Source organism: Mercenaria mercenaria, chromosome 18 (assembly GCF_021730395.1).
Source record: "Mercenaria mercenaria strain notata chromosome 18, MADL_Memer_1, whole genome shotgun sequence".
NCBI classification, from domain to species: Eukaryota; Metazoa; Mollusca; class Bivalvia; order Venerida; family Veneridae; genus Mercenaria; species Mercenaria mercenaria.
In genome coordinates this window covers 54,656,647-54,675,474 of record NC_069378.1, presented here as the reverse complement: position 1 = coordinate 54,675,474, position 18,828 = coordinate 54,656,647, and the positions used below count along the sequence as shown (strand labels likewise).

At 35.5% G+C, this 18,828-nt stretch overlaps 1 protein-coding gene across 1 annotated transcript; it reads right to left on the bottom strand.

Moving 5' to 3' along the window:
- Nucleotides 1-1,570: 1,570 nt before the first annotated feature.
- Nucleotides 1,571-18,568, bottom strand: LOC123538681 (COP9 signalosome complex subunit 8-like). Its single transcript, XM_045322969.2, has 7 exons — nucleotides 18,470-18,568; nucleotides 15,356-15,426; nucleotides 10,171-10,219; nucleotides 8,596-8,725; nucleotides 4,776-4,883; nucleotides 3,309-3,371; nucleotides 1,571-2,299 (listed from the first exon to the last, which is right to left on the bottom strand). Exons 1-7 carry the CDS (start codon nucleotides 18,536-18,538, stop codon nucleotides 2,220-2,222), a joined length of 570 nt encoding a protein of 189 aa, XP_045178904.2. The 5' UTR covers nucleotides 18,539-18,568; the 3' UTR covers nucleotides 1,571-2,219.
- Between the last annotated feature and the right edge of the window lie 260 nt (nucleotides 18,569-18,828).

Here is an 18,828-nt window from a genome sequence, read left to right as displayed (position 1 = left end):
AAAAATTGGTGTCAGAGCTATGCACCTTGTGCCATATGTTGTGGATGATAAGGTGAAACAGCTATTTTAAGTTTGAATCAAATCCATTTAGTAATAACTGAGATATTGTGAAATACATCAAAATTAACCTTAAATTCTAAGTAAAAGGGGGCATAGTTCATGAAATATTGGTGCCAGAGTTATGCACCTTTTGTCATATGATGTGGGTGATAAGGTAGAACAACTATTTTAAGTTTGAATCAAATCCATTTAGTAATAACTGAGATATTGTGAAATACATCAAAATTAACCTTAAATTCTAAGTAAAAGGGGGCATAGTTCATGAAATTTTGGTGCCAGAGTTATGCACCTTTTGTCATATGATGTGGGTGATAAGGTAGAACAACTATTTTAAGTTTGAATAAAATCCATTTAGTAATAACCATGATAGAGTGAAAGTGCATCCAAACTTTAACCTGAAATTCTAAGTAAAAAGGGGGGATAATTCATGAAATATTGGTGCAAGAGTTATGGCCTTTATGTCATATGATGTGAGTGATGATGTTGAATAACTATTTTAAGTTTGAACCAAATCCATTTAGTAATAACTGAGATAGTGTGGAAGTGCATCAAAACTTTAACCTGAAATTCTAAGTAGAAGGGGGGATAATTCATGAAATACTGGTACCAGTGTTATTGACCTTGAGAGGACTGGTTATAATGTTGGCATAACTTCAAGTCCAACCCACTTGCTGTTCTTTTCATTTCAATATATGATTATTTATTATGTATGTTTTGTATATATGTGGGAGATGATGTGGAACAACTTACTTTCAGTTTGAATCAATTACACTTAGTAATACCAGTGCATCAAAACTTTAACCTGAAATTCTAAATAAAAATGGGGATAATTAATGAAATATTGGTGTGAGAGTTATGGCCCTTGTGCCATATCATGTGCGTGATGATGAGGAATAACTATTTTAAATTTGAAAAAAATCCATAAAGTAATTACAGAGATAAAGAGAAAGTGCTTCAAAACTGTAACCTAGGGGCAGACGCGGAAGGACGCAGACGCCGTGTTGAGTGGGACAGCTCTCCATACTTTGTATAGTCAAGCTAAAAATCTTTGCAGCCATTTAGAAGATACAGAGCAGAAACAAATTAAGCTATTTGACCACTACCCTCTGTGTGACCTTAACCTTGGTCCTAGTGACCTGGGTTGTGCACTCTGCATATAGTCTTAGTGAGGTTTACAAAATGATGTTGGGTTTTATGAAAATCTTCCATTCAGTTTAAACAATATGAAGCAGACACAAAGTTAAACTATTTGACCTTTGTCCTCCAAAAGTGACCTTGACCCTGGACATACTGACCTGGGTTTTGATTTATGCAAGTCGTCCTAATGCTATTAACAATTAATGCTAAATCATCCCAGCAGTTAAGAACATATGGAGCAAACAGGACAGACAGACAAATGGACAGACATATCCCTACTCCAATATTGCCACCATATACTTCAGTGTATAATGACTGGACTTGTTATTCCTCACAGTTAATTTAGTTTTGTAGCAAATACATGAACAACTCACATGTTTTTCTTGTTTTATTAACAATAACTGTTACATCACTGCCAAGTCAAAACAAGATCACATGACTACTTTAAATATGATACGTGGTGTACAGAATAGAATACAACTGGAATTGTCATTAAACCTATACATATTTTATCGTCTGCTTATCGCAAATATGATTTCCACATTGTATATTGGGCGATTTTTACTAACAAGGTTTTATTTCGGGACTTCAAGGTAAGCAGCCTTATATTGCCGTCACAAATAATTTTCATGCACATTTTGTATTCATGAGTATTATTATTTGCAAATATTAGTAAAAATAAAACAATGGCGAATATCAGTAAGCAAACATTTTCTCACTCAAGTCGGTACTTTCTTGTATGGTAACTACCAAACTTCAAAGCAGGAAAATAAAAATTAATTTTCCAGAGTCACATCTCTACTTCAATGAATAAGTGATATTTTAAAGGGAACTGCGTATTTATATCTGTAATATTTTACTCACTAAATTATGATTAAATCATATGAAATAGAAATAATTAATTTCAATGAAACACAATCTTGCTGTGGAAGCATATGGAATGCACAAAACATGCATCACTCTCAGTCTGTGGTTCTTCGAAAGTTTTTTTACATTCTCCAACATATAAACACAATAAATGATCAGCTTTCAAGGAATGATACATAGTCTGTTAGTACTGATAGTTGCTGTTCATTGGCTAAAACTGGATCTGAAGGCGGAGCTGAAAAAGGAAATAAATATTACTGTGAAATCATTTCATTTCATGGCTTTAGAGCTAACATTACTAACATTGGGATAGGAAGCTTCTTGAATTGGAGCATCCTCTGTATCTTGCACTGTCCTCCTACTAACATTTCTAAATCTTCTGGAGACGTCGTCCATATGGGTTACCGGTGGTGACTATAAATAAGCTTATATACAAACAAAATAATTTCATGGCCATAAAATATCAAAGTTTGAACATAAACAGTAATTTCATGGGGACATGAATTCTTGGACTTCAGATTTTGTACATTAAAATAAATCAGAGTTGTACTTTATTTTTGATGTAAACATGTTTTAATGACAGTAAAACATGGTGAAGAGGTTACAAGACCAACAGTAAAATTTAGACCTTCTGTGCACCCAATGATTCAGAAATTGTGAATAAAGTGCGACAACAATCTGTTATATCATTTGGATACTGGGAACTTCTAAAGATAAAATAGCATAACAAATATGGTGGCACTCCTCTCTTGGGGCCTATCTTTTGCTAAGGTTTTGTAAAGGTTATGGCAATGAAGTGTTTTGATGAAAATGGACATAATTTTCCAATATTAGAATAATGATCTCATTATATTGAAAATTCACACTGCAATGAGATCATCTCACAGGATTTTTGTGTGTTTTTTTTTTAGAAAAAAAAGATTAAGATCTTGATGAAATGACCACTAAATAACAAAGCCGACTTTACATTAAATAGTAGGAACTTGTATGTAAGGTTAATTTAAAATCACTACAGCAGTTATTCAATCAGCCCTTGAAATGCATGAAATGTATACTTATAAAAACTCAACCAAATAACTTGACTTTGTCATATATGTCAAAGCTGGAGCAAACAGTTAGCTCTAAAGTCAAAGTATTCAAAGTAAAAATCTTTCCCCAAGAATCTTCAGCCCTTTCTTTGTAATTTTCTACTTTATCCTAGATGAAAATTTTACCCTTGAATAAAAAAAATGCATAATACATACCTATCTTTTTAGGAGTTACTAATCTTGTATTTGGATCTGCCTGCCAGCCTTCATTCTGTGCAGCTGAAATATATTGAAATTTTCTTAGTCTAAATCAGGCTGAACACTACACAAACTAAATAAAATAAAAAATGTAATTGGACATGAAAATCACATCAAAATGTGCATATCCACTTCACTTCGATGATGTATACTAAGTTTCATTTGAAATGAATGAAAACTGATGGAGGGGTTGATGATACAAGGTTCAACTGAAGTTGTTATATTGTAGTGGGCCGGTGGTCTAGTGGTAACACGCTTGACTGTCCAGAGGTCTGAGGTTTGAATCCCAGTCCAGGCACTGGAAATTTCTGAGATGCTCCCACCTAACTTAAGAGGCCTGTACTTGTTCATCCAAGGAAAGACGGCTTCACATGTATCGGTGATATACACCGGGCACATTAAAGAACCAGACTGCCTATTCGCAAAGAGCTAGGCTAAGATAGCCAGGCAAGTCTGTATAGATCTACAAAGGATTTCTCTCTATCTGTTCTGAAGGCTTTATCTCACTCCGTCCCTCTGGTTAGATCGCTCTGTGTCTGTACTAGTAGAGGATGAATTTTGCACCCTCTGTGGCTGCGTTTGCTATATGTAAAGCACCTTTGTTCATCATGAACAGGGCGCTATATAAATCTGGTATAATAACTATAATAATAATACTGTTAAGTTGAACAAAAGCTCAGCAAAGTCAGGCAATTTACGCCTAAGTTCCAGATCAGAGGAGGAGCAAGAAAACTTAAAAGTAAACTTTTTTGGTTATGCCTATATAAGGAAAGAACAAAGACGTCAATGTTCCCAAAATGACTACACTTTCATAAACTGATATTTAAATTGTGCTATCTTTTTTTTTGCTTGTAGTCTAATTTTCCGAAATTTTTACCAGTTTATATGTTTCAATTTAAATCTTTCTAAAAACAGTAAATCTTGAATTTAGAGGCCACCTAATGGATGAGCAAAAAGTGGTCTCTTAACCTTTAACCTGCTAAATTTCCAAAATAGACTATTATTCAATTTGGGCAGTACCATTTATTATTTATAGGGGTGTTGACTTAAAATTTACTGACAGAATATCGAACAGTGCAGACCATGATCAGCCTATAATTTGACTGCAGATATAGTGTCAAATGCTGATTATTCCCCTTTAGTAAATAAACCATCAGTGACTTTTTATGCTGTTTTTTACAGACGAATACAGGCTGCTTTTTCTACCCAAAAATAGATATATTTTCTCTAAAAACTGTTAAATTTTCTCTAAAGAAAGTCCCCTTGGAATTTAAAGAAAACATTCCGTAAGATACAAAGTGAATAATTCTACTGAAGTCGGAGTTTATATATTTTTCAACTCCAATCTTCAGATTTATTACTTGTGGCTGATAATTATATAGAAAGTCACATCTTGTTTTGAAAATTCCCAAACAAATCACATACCTTTAACAGCATCATTGATGGGCATACCCATGTAGGCAGCAAACTCCTCTGCATTAATTGAAGAATAAGCTTGTGCTACTAAACCAAATGCTCGCTTCCGTGTTGCCTCTACAAATATGCAACAAGAGCTGTCGGAGGACAGCAACGCTCGACTATTCAACAGCCTTGTCGATTGAATGAATACGAAAGTCGAAAAAGGGGCATAATTTAAAAAAAACAAAATAGGGTTATGGAACCTGCATAGTGCTTATCAGCTCATGACAGTGGACAAGTGTGTGAAGTTTCAATCCATTCCCATTAGAGGGTACTGAGATACCAGCTTACATATAAGAATTTAACCCAAAACTCCTAAGTTTAAAAAGGTTCATAATTTTGTAAAATGCAAAGTTGAGTTATTGACCCTTTGCACTGCATGTCATATCATGACAGTGAACAAGTGTGTGAAGTTTCAATCCTTTCCCATAAGTGGATACTGAGATACCAGCTTACATACAAAACCTTAACCAAAAAATTCTAAGTCAAAAAAGGGGCATAATTTTGTAAAAAAGCAAAATAGAGTTATGGAACCTGCTTTGTGCATGTCAGATCATGACAGTGAACAAGTGTGTGAAGTTTCAATCCATTCCCATTAGTGAGTACTGAGATACCAGCTTACATACAAAACCTTAACCAAAAAATTCTAAGTCGAAAAAGGGGCATAATTTTGTAAAAAAGCAAAATAGAGTTATGGACCTGTGCAATGTAAGTCAGTTTATCACAGTGAATAAGTGTGTGAAGTTTCAATCCATTCCCACAAGTGGTTACTGAGATACCAGCTTACATACAAAACCTTAACCAAAAATTTCTAAGTCAAAAAAGGGGCATAATTTTGTAAAAAAGCAAAATAGAGTTATGGGACCTGTGCAATGTAAGTCAGTTTATCACAGTGAATAAGTGTGTGAAGTTTCAATCCATTCCCACACGTGGTTGCTGAGATACCAGCTTACATACAAAACTTAACCAAATCGGGACGGGGACGCGGACGCAGATGCGGACGCATGGGCGAGTCCAATAGCTCTACTATTCTATGAATAGTCGAGCTAAAAATGCAAATATCCAGGAATCTGATCATTTCTGTTCTTCTTCTTTAACCCTTAACCTGCTAAATTTCTATAATAAACTTGTCCAACTTTCAATTTGGACAGTACCCCTGACTGTTAAAAGGGGTGCTTACCAAAAACAAGAGGACCATGATGGTCCTGAATCGCTCACCTATCCCCACATGACCCAGTGTTGAACTGAGTACGACGTCGTTATTTCTATTATTTGACATAGTGACCTAGTTTTTGAGCACATGTGACCTAGATATCATCAAGATAAAAAATTCTGACCAATTTTCATGAAGATCCATTGAAAAATATGACCTCTAGAGAGGTCACAAGGTTTTACTATTATTTGACCTAATGACCTAGTTTTTGAAGGCACGTGACCCACTTCTGAATCTGACCTAGATATCATCAAGGTGAACATTCTCACCAATTTTCATGAAGATCTCATGAAAAATATGGCCTCTAGAGAGGTCAAAAAGTTTTTCTATTTTCGACCTACTGACCTAGTTTTTGACGCACGTGACCCAGTTTCATACTTGGCCTAGATATCATCAAGAGGAAATTCTGATCAATTTTCATGAAGATCCATTGAGAAACATGGCCTCTAGAGACGTAACAAGGTTTTTCTATTTTTCGACCTACTGACCTAGTTTTTGACCGCACGTAACCCAGTTTCAAACCTGACCTAGATATCATCAAGGTGAACATTCTCACCAATTTTCATGAAGATCCATTGAGAAATATGGCCTCTACAGAGGTCACAAGGTTTTTCTATTTTTAGACCTACTGACCTAGTTTTTGACCGCATGTGACCCAGTTTCGAACATGACCTAGATATCATCAAGGTGAACATTCTGACCAATTTTCATGAAGATCCATTGAGAAATATGGCCTCTAGAGAGGTCACAAGGTTTTTCTATTTTTAGACCTACTGACCTAGTTTTTGACGGCACGTGACCCAGTTTCGAACTTGACCTAGATATCATCAAGGTGAACATTCTGACCAATTTTCATGAAGATCTCATGAAAAATATGGCCTCTAGAGAGGTCACAAGGTTTTTCTATTTTTAGATCTACTGACCTAGTTTTTGACGGCATGTGACCCAGTTTCGAACTTGACCTAGATATCATCAAGGTGAACATTTTGACTAATTTTCATGAAGATCCATTGAGAAATATGGCCTCTAGAGAGGTCACAAGGTTTTTCTATTTTTAGACCTACTGACCTAGTTTTTGATGGCACGTGACCCAGTTTCGAACTTGACCTAGATATCATCAAGGTGAACATTCTGACCAATTTTCATGAAGGTCTCTTGAAAAATATGGCCTCTAGAGAGGTCACAAGGTTTTTCTATTTTTAGACCTACTGACCTAGTTTTTGACGGCACGTGACCCAGTTTCGAACTTGACCTAGATATCATCAAGATGAACATTCTGACCAACTTTCATAAAGATCCCATGAAAAATGTGACCTCTAGAGTGGTCACAAGCAAAAGTTTACGCACGAACGCACGCACGGACGGACGGACGGACGACGGACGACGGACGCCACGCGATCACAAAAGCTCACCTTGTCACTTTGTGACAGGTGAGCTAAAAATACTGACTAAATTGCGAACAGTGCAGATCTTGATCAGACGGCAGGGATGTCCAGGCTGATCAAGATCTACACTGGTCACAAAGGCAGAATCAGTTGTGTCCAGCATGACAAGGGTTATCTTTAACTGCCTTTAAAATCAGAAAATTTCCCTAAACACAATGTGATAGATAATTTTAAAGACGTTTAACCTATAATACACTTTCATGAAACCTTAAGAAAATGTCACTGCCAAATCTAGGTAAAGTCTTCAGGATTTCAATTTTATTTACAACAGCTGCCATTGATTTTAAAGTAATTTGTTCACAGTTTTGTTGGTAATACCCCAGTCACACATAAGGCGCGGATAGCTACGTCTAGCCACGGATAGAAACATAGTAATCCGTATCAATCTGTACCTGAGGCGTACCTTATAGTAGTAATTCGTATCAGTTCGTACCAATCCGTACAGCCCAGGTACGGATCAATACGGACTACTACGTTTCTATCCGTAGCTAGACGTAGCTATCCGCGCCGTATGTGTGACTGGGACATAAGAATGGTTTCCTCTCAAAATTTCCTGAATTTTATTCTGCGAAAGTGGTATTTTATATAAATTAAATGACAAATAAATTGGAACTAGGTACAAAATTGAATTGCAAAAGCAATATTTCCAAATCAATATAGTGTCACAAACCCTTTTTCAAAATTTAATGACATTTACTACTCAGCCTGAATCTTGCTTTTACCATATATATATAATTACTTTCTCTTGTGAAATGCAATATTTTAAATATCAGGATCTGTAAGAAGATATTTGGAACCAAAAAATGCAACCAAGTAAAATACATGTAACAGCAGACTCGGTTTTAGTACATTTACAAAATTTGTTTGTTTTGGGTTTAACGACGTTTTTCAGCAACACTTCAGTTATGAAATGGTGGGCAGTTAGCCTAATCTGTGTTCCTGGATTCTATACCAGTACAAACCTGTTCTCCACAAGTAACTGCCAACTTCCTCACAATCAGAGGTGGAGAACAAATTCTACAGTTAGAAGTGTACATGATGAAATTCTACACATAGGTGTATGGAATTAAATTCTATATGAAAAAGTAGACCAAAAGTATAACATTGTACAGTTTCCAATATTACCCACCTAACACTGCTGTCATAATATCTTTGTATGGTTCTGTCCAGTCTTTTTGCAGAGCTTCATACATGCCAGGAAAATCTCTCTGCCACATTTTCTGTCCCACAGCCCATACCTGAGCTAATTCTGGACTGCCCTGAAAACAGAAAGCAAAAAATTATGTATACAAAACTTTATCCCCTTACCCTACTAAATTTCTACAATGACCTTGCCCTACTTGCAATTTAGACAGTCCATTAACTGTTCAAAGGGGTTTTTATCAAAATCATGATAAGGGTTAAAATTCTTTATATTTCAGTCAAAATTTAAACCCAATGTTTCCAAAACATGTTTCATTCAATTCTGCAAGATAAGAAAAAGTAGTACATTCTGACCAAACTTTATGAAAATCAATTAAAAAATACAGCTTCTATCGCATACACAAAGTTTTTCTTTGATTTGACCTAGTGACCTATTTTTTGACCCCAGATGACCCATTTTCAAACTTGACCTAGATTTCATCAAGGCAATCATTCTGACCAAATGTCAGGAAGATCAATGAAAAATACAGCCTCTATCACATACTCAAGGTTTTTCTTTGATTAGACCTAGTGACCTACTTTTTGATCCCAGATGACCAATATTCAAACTCGACCTAGATTTCATCAACGCAATCATTCTGACCAAATTTCATGAAGATCAATTAAAAATAAAGCCTCTATCGCATACAAAATGTTTTTCTTTAATTTGACCTAGTGACCTACTTTTAGAGCCCAGATAACCCATATTCGAACTCGACCTAAATTATATCAAGGCAATTATTCTTACCAAATTTCATGAAGATCAATTGAAAAATATAGCCTCTATCGCATACACAAGGTTTTTCTTTGATCTGCCCTAGTGACCTAGTTTTTGAACCCAGATGACTCATATTCGAACTCAACCTAGACTTCATCAAGGCAATCATTCTAACCAAATTTCCTGAAGATCAGTTGAACAAGAAGCTGCGTTCAATAAAAGCTTGATGCCCCCGGTGGCATCCTTGTCGATACAAAGCAACCTAAGTCCAAAACGAGGTCAAGGTCAAACTGAGGTCAGGTGATGTTTCAAGATGAGGAATGGTCACAGGTTACATCTGTATTAGTATCCATTCATTCTTGTAAGCGTTATTGATGCTAGACGAAACGGTTCCATTTGGTTAACCAAGAGATGGCCCATATAAAGCAACCTAAGTCCAAAATGAGGTCAAGGTCAAACTGAGGTCAGGTGATGTCTGAAGATGGGGAATGGTCACAGGTTACACCTGCATTAGTATCAAGTCATTCTAGTAAGGGGTATTGATGCTAGACGAAACGGTCCCATTTGGTTAACCTCGTACGGACGGACAGGACGATCACTATATGCCTCCCGCATCAGTAGATGCCGGGGGCATAAACATACAGCCTCTATTTCAAACACAAGCTAAATGTTAACGGACACCAGACAGACAACTGATCGACAACGGACATCGAGCAATCAGAGCATTGCTCAGGTGAGCTAAAAAGAAAAAAAAATCAAGAATTACTCCTGAAAAAAATGGAAACAGTAGAAAAAAACACTTACGGTTTTCACTTGTTGTGGAATCCTCTTCCACAGAAATTTTGCATTACATCTGAAATAATGAAATGAAATTAAAGTAGTTTTGCAGAACTTGATTGTTCATAAATACAACCTTTTAAACAGAACTTAAGCAATTAGGTAAACTTACATAACAACAAAAGTCTGATTTACCTTAATACATGATTTACCTTCATACATATAATTTACATGATTTACCTTGATATATAATTCACCTTAATACATGATTTACCTTCATATATAATTTACATGATTTAACTTCATATATAATTCACCTTGATATGTAATTTACATGACTTACCTTTATATATAATTTACCATGATTCATGATTTACCCTTACAGATAATTTACCTTAATACATGATTTACCTTCATATATCATTTACCTTGAAATATAATTTATTCTTGATGCATAATTTACCTTAAACTGATAATGTAAAATTTACTTTGATATATCTTTTTCCTAGATATATAATTTACCTTTATATGCAATTTACCACAACATATAATTTACCTTAATAAGTAATTTACCTTAATATGTAATTTACCTCTATATATAATTTACCTTAAAATACAATTTACCTTATTATACAATTTACCTTAATGTATAAATTACCTTGACAAATAATCCATCTTGATACATGTTTTATCTTAATTTACCACTGTTCGCAGATCAAACTGCCCCTTCAACATTTTTGAAATCGATAGAGTTGCATGTTTACGTCACAAAAATGGTGAAGCTGAAGCTAATAATCCTGACAAGTTAACCTCGCCTCATTCATTCACCTTGTCGTAAAAGAGTTGAATGCGTCCTTTTTTTTCTTTATCTTGAAGTCACACAAAGCGCGCGCTCTGACTCTATCTTTGAAGTATCGCCGTACTTGCATACATTGTAAAGTGCAATAAGGTGATAATGGATATGTTGTTTTGAAAGTAGAATATAGAATGTTTCAACTACCTTCAAATGAAAACAGTGTTTTTTGTTTGTTATGACAATTATTATGAACGAAATTTCCAACCACGCAAGGTATGTAAGGTTTTATAGAAAGGTATCATTGAACATTCAAGCTACACATATTTTACCTTGGTAGATCTAATTGTCATATCCATAAAGACTGATTTATTTGATATTAAAACTTCTGCAGAATCTTCCATAGCTTAACTAACGCAAATCTATCTCCATTATAGATCTAGTTTTTTATTTTATTTTTTGGTGGGATTTACAAGTATGTGAATTTATCTAATATTTATTTGAAGTTGTTTAAATACTATTTCAGTTGTTTACATACAGATGTTTGATAAGCCTTGTCTTCGTTCATGGAAAGAACCAGTTATAGACTCACAAAAGTCAAAATAATTCGACTTTTATTTGTGATGGTCAATCTAAAAGGACCAAAATAATTGAGGATAAATCACAGTACACTGTCATGTAAAGTTACTGGTTTTATCGCTTGCACATATGTGTAACATTAATCATGTTAAGGGTAATTATGATAATTTTTACATAAATTAATGAGGAACTGAATCCCACTTTTGATTAGTCTAAATAATGAGACCTCGGGTGGACCGATTTTACATTTTGATATTTTACGTTGTCTAGCTAAAGGGGATGTCGACCAGTCAAAAAATATAACAATATACTAAGCTCTTGAGTACAATTATTTGGACTACTTTTTGATACATGTAAGTTTTATTTGAATTTATCTCATGTTCGCAACAAAATCAGCATTTAAACTCAAATCTAGCGATGACAATTTCTTTCAAGTGGAGAAAATAACTCATAACTGTTTCCTAGGATCGCGTCAAATTAGTTAGACTAAGACTCACATATTCTGTAAGAAATTGCCGACTTTTTTCAACTAAAGAGGCGAATCGAACTTATGCCCTTCAATCAATGATGAGCGAATCCAACAACTCGACCACGAGTCAGTCGTGTTTTATAATTATTGTGAAAACTGAACACGGATACATTATTTAAAAGAAAAGTCTACAGCAAAAAGTTCTGAAATTTAGGCAGAAAAATGCCTGTAATGTGTAAGAGGGTGTCTCTTTTTTCACATCCATGCTACCTAAATGTAGTGTGCATTGTGGCAAGATTCATTAAAGTTTTAAATGAAGATTAGATCTAGTACATCTGTTACATTCCAGTTAAACACCCGTTCCAACAGTATTTAAATCAGCATTTCATCTTGTAAAATTCTCAGTCATGTAGCCAATGTAAACAAGTTCATTCAGTGTATTTTTACTCGTATCGGAAAGGCGGAGTTACCTGTATAGACGAGATCCAAAAATAGCTTCAGCAGTGCTGCTTTTGTGATGTAAAGGTAAAAGTGTATCAATTTAAAACAAGAGGACCATGATGGTCCTGAATCGCTCACCTCTTCCCACATGACCCAGTTTTGAGTATGACGTCCTTTTTTCTATTATTTGACATAGTGACCTAGTTTTTGAGCTCATGTGACCCAGTTTTGATCTTGACTTAGATATTATCAAGATAAAAATTCTGACCAATTTTCATGAAGATCCATTGAAAAATATGGTCTCTAGAGAGGTCACAAGGTTTTTCTATTATTTGACCTATTGACCTAGTTTTCGAAGGTACGTGACCCTGTTTTGAACTTTATATAGATATCATCAAGGTGAACATTCTCACTAATTTTCATGAAGATCTCATGAAAAATATGGCCTCTAGAGAGGTCACAAGGTTTTTCTATTTTTATACCTACTGGCCTAGCTTTTTGACCGCACGTGACCCAGTTTTGAAACTGACCTAGATATCATCAAGGTGAATATTCAGATCAATTTTCATGAAGATCCATTGAAAAATATGGCCTCTAGAGAGGTCAAAAGATTTTAATAATTTTAGACCTACTGACCTAGTTTTTGATAGCAGTTGACCCAGTTTCAAATTTGACCTACATATCATAAAGATGAAAATTCAGACCAATTTTCATACAGACCCCATGAAAATTATGGCCTCTAGAGTGGTCACAAGGTTTTTCTATTTTTAGCCCTACTGACCTAGTTTTTGACCGCAGGTGACCCAGTTTCGAACTTGACCTAGATATCATCAAGATGAACTTTCTGACCAACTTTCATACAGATCCCATGAAAAATATGGCCTTTAGAGAGGTCACAAGGTTTTTCTATTATTTGACCTACTGACCTAGTTTTTGACGGCACGTGACCCTGTTTCGAACTTGACCTAGATATCATCAAGGTGAACATTCTGACCAATTTTCATGAAGATCTTGTGAAATATTTGGCCTCTAGAGAGGTCACAAGGTTTTTTCTATTTTTAGACCTATGACCTAGTTTTTGAAGGAACGTGACCCAGTTTCGAACTTGACCTAGATATCATCAAGATGAACATTCTGACCAATTTTCATGAAGATCTTGTGAATATAGGCCTCTAGAGAGGTCACAAGGTTTTTCTATTATTTTGACCTACTGACCTAGTTTTTGACGGCACGTGACCCACTTTCGAACTTGACCTTGATATCATCAATTGAACTTCTGACCCAAATTTTCATGAGATCTCATGAAATATATGGCCTCTAGAGAGGTCACAAGGTTTTTCTATTTTTCGACCTACTGACCTAGTTTTTGACCGCAGGTGACCCAGTTTCGAACTTGACCTAGATATCATCAAGATGAACATTCAGACCAACTTTCATACCGATCCAATGAAAAATATGGCCTTTAGAGAGGTCACAAGGTTTTTCTATAATATTTGACCTACTGACCTAGTTTTAATGGCACATGACCCAGTTTCGAACTTGACCTAGATATCATCAAGGTGACATTCTGACCAATTTTCATGAGATCTTGTGAATATTTTGGCCTCTAGAGAGGTCACAAGGTTTTTCTATTTTTAGACCTACTGACTAGTTTTTGATGGAACGTGACCCAGTTTCAAACTTGACTAGATATCATCAAGGTGAACATTCTGACTAATTTTCATGAAGATCTTGTGAAATATATGGCCTTTGAGAGGTCACAAGGATTTTCTATTTTTAGACCTACTGACCTAGTTTTTGATGGCACGTGACCCAGTTTCGAACTTGACCTAGATATCATCAAGATGAACATTCTGACCAACTTTCATAAAGATCCCATGAAAAATGTGACCTCTAGAGTGGTCACAAGCAAAAGTTTACGGACGGACGCACGGACGACGGACACCGCACGATCACAAAAGCTCACCTTGTCACTTTGTGACAGGTGAGCTAAAAAGGCGGAAGGGCAGTTTGATCTGCAAACAGTAGTATAATACAATGTATATAATTAACCTTATAACACATATTTTACCTTGGTATGTAATTTACCTTAATATATAATTGACTTCCATGAACAATTTACCTTCATATGAACCCTCATGTTGATAGCTACTGTGGAGATTAAACTCATGTTTGCCTAATTCCAATCTATAAATCACTATTCATTACAATGCACACACACTAAGGATGAATTATTTAAGTCTACATATGTATTTCAATCAGTTAGTATAACAAGAGCTGTCACTAATGGTGACAAATGCCCCCGCAACACCTTGACCTTTGACCTGATGACCCCAAAGTCAATAGGGGTAGTGTAGTCAATAAGTACTATCAGCATGTGAAGTCTGAAGGTCTTGGGTGCAGAGGTTCGCCAGTAAAGTGCCTTCATGCAAAAAGTTAACATTGGCCCCTGTGACCTTGACCTTTGACCTGGTGACCCCAAAGTCAGTAGGGGTTGTGTACTTAATAAGTACTATCAGCATGTGAAGTTTGAAGGTCCTGGGTGCAGTGGTCCGTGAGTTAAGTGCCTTCATGCAAAAAGTTAACGTTGTGACGAACAAACTAACAAACGAATGAACGGATGGACAGTTGAAAACTAATATGCCTCCCTTCGGGGGCATAAAAACAGTATTTAAACATAATGGCCCTAATAATTCACCTGACATTCATATTTAAACTGTCATCATTAAATACTCACCCAGCCTACAATGCAATGTGTTTGCCCTAAATCAAAGCTCTAACACACTATCTTCACCTTTTGCCAAGAATCCATACCTCTTAATGTGAATAAATAAAAAATCTACACATTTATTCCTCAATCCACACCTCTAACTCACAATCCACACTTGTAACCCTCAATTCATACCTCTTTACACTGTAATAATACATACGTGTCATTCTGTAGTAGATATATACACAGCAGTTTTCCATATACAACTGCATTTGCCACGCCACCTGGTGCCTGAAATGGAGAATGAAAACATTTTCCGGTACAAAAGGAGAAAATGAAAAAAATAATTTAGTAAGGCTGCTGCTGCAAATTTATGAAAGTGATAAAAAAAAATTAATTTAAGACAACCATGTTTCTACCGGCCTGATATTGATTGCTGCAGTACACCCGCATCTAAATTTAGCATCACTTTCTGCATTCTGATTATGCATGATTGTGCACACAATAGCTTGGTGAAAAAAAACCAGAAACATTAAGATTTTGCAAATAACATTTGGATGTATCTGTAGCTAGAACTTCAGCCGCTGACACAAATGAAGCGAACCCAGTGGGCATTCGACGTCGTAACGACGTTGATACGACGTCGGATAAGGACGTCGATTTGACGTTGTGTTTTGGTTGAAAATGTAAGTTTTTTTAGACGTCGAAACCCCGATGTCGAAACAACGTCGAAACAACGTCGATTCAACGTCGGGTTTCCAATGTGTAAACAACCTATTTTTCATAATGGTTTTCTTCTAGAAGCTATAATTAAGCGTCGATATCGAAGTTTTCTAAATCAGGACTTTTATGTGAAACTTCCTTTGATTCCAATTTCTCTAGTGAAAACTTTGTTGGATTTAGAAAGTATAATTGTTGACTCGTTTCTCGTTGTTTACAACCGGAAATGAATATAGTACGTGGGTTTTTGGCGCGTTAAGTAAAAAAAGTTTTTTTTTCATATTTTTAAAGTTTCTGTGATCCATTTAAGTTTAATTCATGATAAAAATGAGTTTAAAAAATATCTAATTTAAAAAAGATGAAAAAAAGTACAATGTTTACTTCAGAAAAATCGTCTCCTAGCGGTGACTCATACTTTATCAAGGGAGGTAAACTAGTGAATGCAGTTCCTGGAGAAAGTGCGATGCATCTTTTATCCATTTCCGATTAATTTTTTAATTAAGAAAATGACTAAATTTTATTGTAAAAGGTTAACCAGGTCCACTTGCAACAATTACAATTTCGACCAAAATTCAACGTCGATACAACATCGAAACCTGACGTTGTACAGATAATGCACTTTCGACGTCGGGAAGGCGTTGTATTTTGGTTGTCGACATCACGACCTAATAACAACTTAGAACCGACGTCGTTTCGACGTCGCATGCCTGCTGGGAAGAAACTACCCAAGTCAACAGTCAGACAAAATCTAATCGCGAGTATGATTGCAACTGTTTCAAGAGTCTTTTCTCAATTCAGCTGGCTTCATACAGGCAGTGCTTTGGGCTTAGCATTAAATGTTCCCCTGATTCAAGGATGCGACTTCTGCCTTTTATACAGGCAAAACACTGACAATTAATTTTTTGTCACAGTGTTTAACTTACTGTAATACATTTGCTTTTGTTACTACCTGTAGACCATAGTCCTAATTAATTCATTACAGGTAATTTCATGAAGGTTTTAACATTGGAAATTCAGACAAGAGTATTTTGACTGTGGTAATTTAAATTCAAAGTGAAAAACTCCATACGAAATATTGACTGTTACATTTCATAGAGTAAGTAAACACCACCAAAATATACTGACTAAAAGTTAGGGTAAGGTTTTAACCTAGATTCAAAAATTTAATTGTGTTAAACTTACTCGATGGCTGCAGTGACTTGGTAGCGAATGTATGGAAAAGAGACAAGGCCGTCGCGGGCGGTCCGGCCGGTCCGGCCATGGCCGGACCACTTTTTTGGCCGAGCATGACCAGTTGTTTTTTCGCATAAAATTTCAGCTTTTGCTTAGATTGAAAGTGCCGAAATATTGCCTTGCTAATTATCCGCAACGAGCGGTATCTGTCATAATTGCCCGCGGGGTGTGAAAACTTCGGCACACTTCATGTCAAAAGTATTGACCCTGCTTGATTGGATTAATCATAATTAAACGCTTATCTGATATATCTTTAATCCGGTATGATCTAAAGGGCATTTTTTTATAATCTATATAATTGTTTTGATGAAAAAAAATAGTGTATGTTTTTAAAAAAAATTTGAAAAGATGTGTTTTTTCGTGGTATAATAAAACAAAACTAACCGAAAGCTAATTTCTTCTAATTATTTTGAATAATCTTAAATAATTGCTTTAAATCAAATAAAATGCTTACGTACATCTCAACTATATAAAAAAATATAAACTTCGTTTCTATCTTCTCTAAATTCTGAAACCCTATGCTTAACTCGTTGCTTAACATATTGCTGCAAAATGGACATACCTGAAATTCCAAAAAACTAAGACATTTAAATTTCCGAAACGCACCTTTGGTCGGAAAAATCCGGTGAACAGAAGTTTTCAGCCTTTGTGGTTCACTAATAGATCGTGGTTGCATTACGATGAAACTAATGACCTTGCTTATTGTCATGTGTGTATGTTTGCTCACATAGACGGCAAGTTGTCAAGTTCGAATCTTGATAAAGCCTTCATTATTAATGCCACCGCCTGATGAGACTCACAGATGGGTCAACATTCATTGGGCAAATGTCGGATAGTTATCCTTGAAAACTGTTATAAAATTGACTGAAAATCTTAATGGAAAATGCTTTCAAGATGCAAGGAAAACGTACTTACGGGCATCCCATATCTTAAAATTTTCTCGGGGAGACCCCCCAAACCCCCCTTACGAGAGGGGGAAACCCCCTCTCCTGCTCTCCCCACTCTCATGCCGTCGGCACTCTCGGGACGCCTTCGACGTCCCATGGCCGGACCACTTTTTCGAACCCGGCGACGGCCCTGAGAGATGCACCTGAACAACATCCCTTTATCATGTTTAGACTGTAGAGACATTTTACAATTTTTGATGAATAATATCAAACTGTTTCTGTGTCAAAAATGTTTTGAAAAACAATTTGAGAGCCATGACTTACAATGCAAGTCAATGGGGGAAATCAATAGCAGTGTCTGGCTAAAACGTCCAGCTATGAAAAAAATTGACAGATCGCGGAATTGTGTGACAATCAATTATACACTATTATAAGTTCTCTTATTTTTCTCCTTATATAAATTAAGTTATTTTTCAATGCATCGGGCAACTAACCTCCAATTCTTGATTCTCTAGATCTTTTGCAACAGCCTCAAAATCTGTAATTTGTTGCTCTGTTTCCATTCTTTATGTATGCGTTCGTTTGGATGTACCCTAAACGAAAGGAATCGAATCGAAAGATATTAAACATTTAGCCGAATAATCTACTTCATTAAAACCAAGCGAATAAATTTAAGTTAGAACATTTTAAAAGATATATACATTATATACAAACTTATTTTATAGAACTTTAATACTAATTTAAGTTGTAGTGTTTGCATAAATAATATAAGAGCTATTTATACTTCTAGCAAAACCAAAGTTCTTTCATTAACAGAAGTACTTCCAATTTACTAAACGAACTTACGTTTATG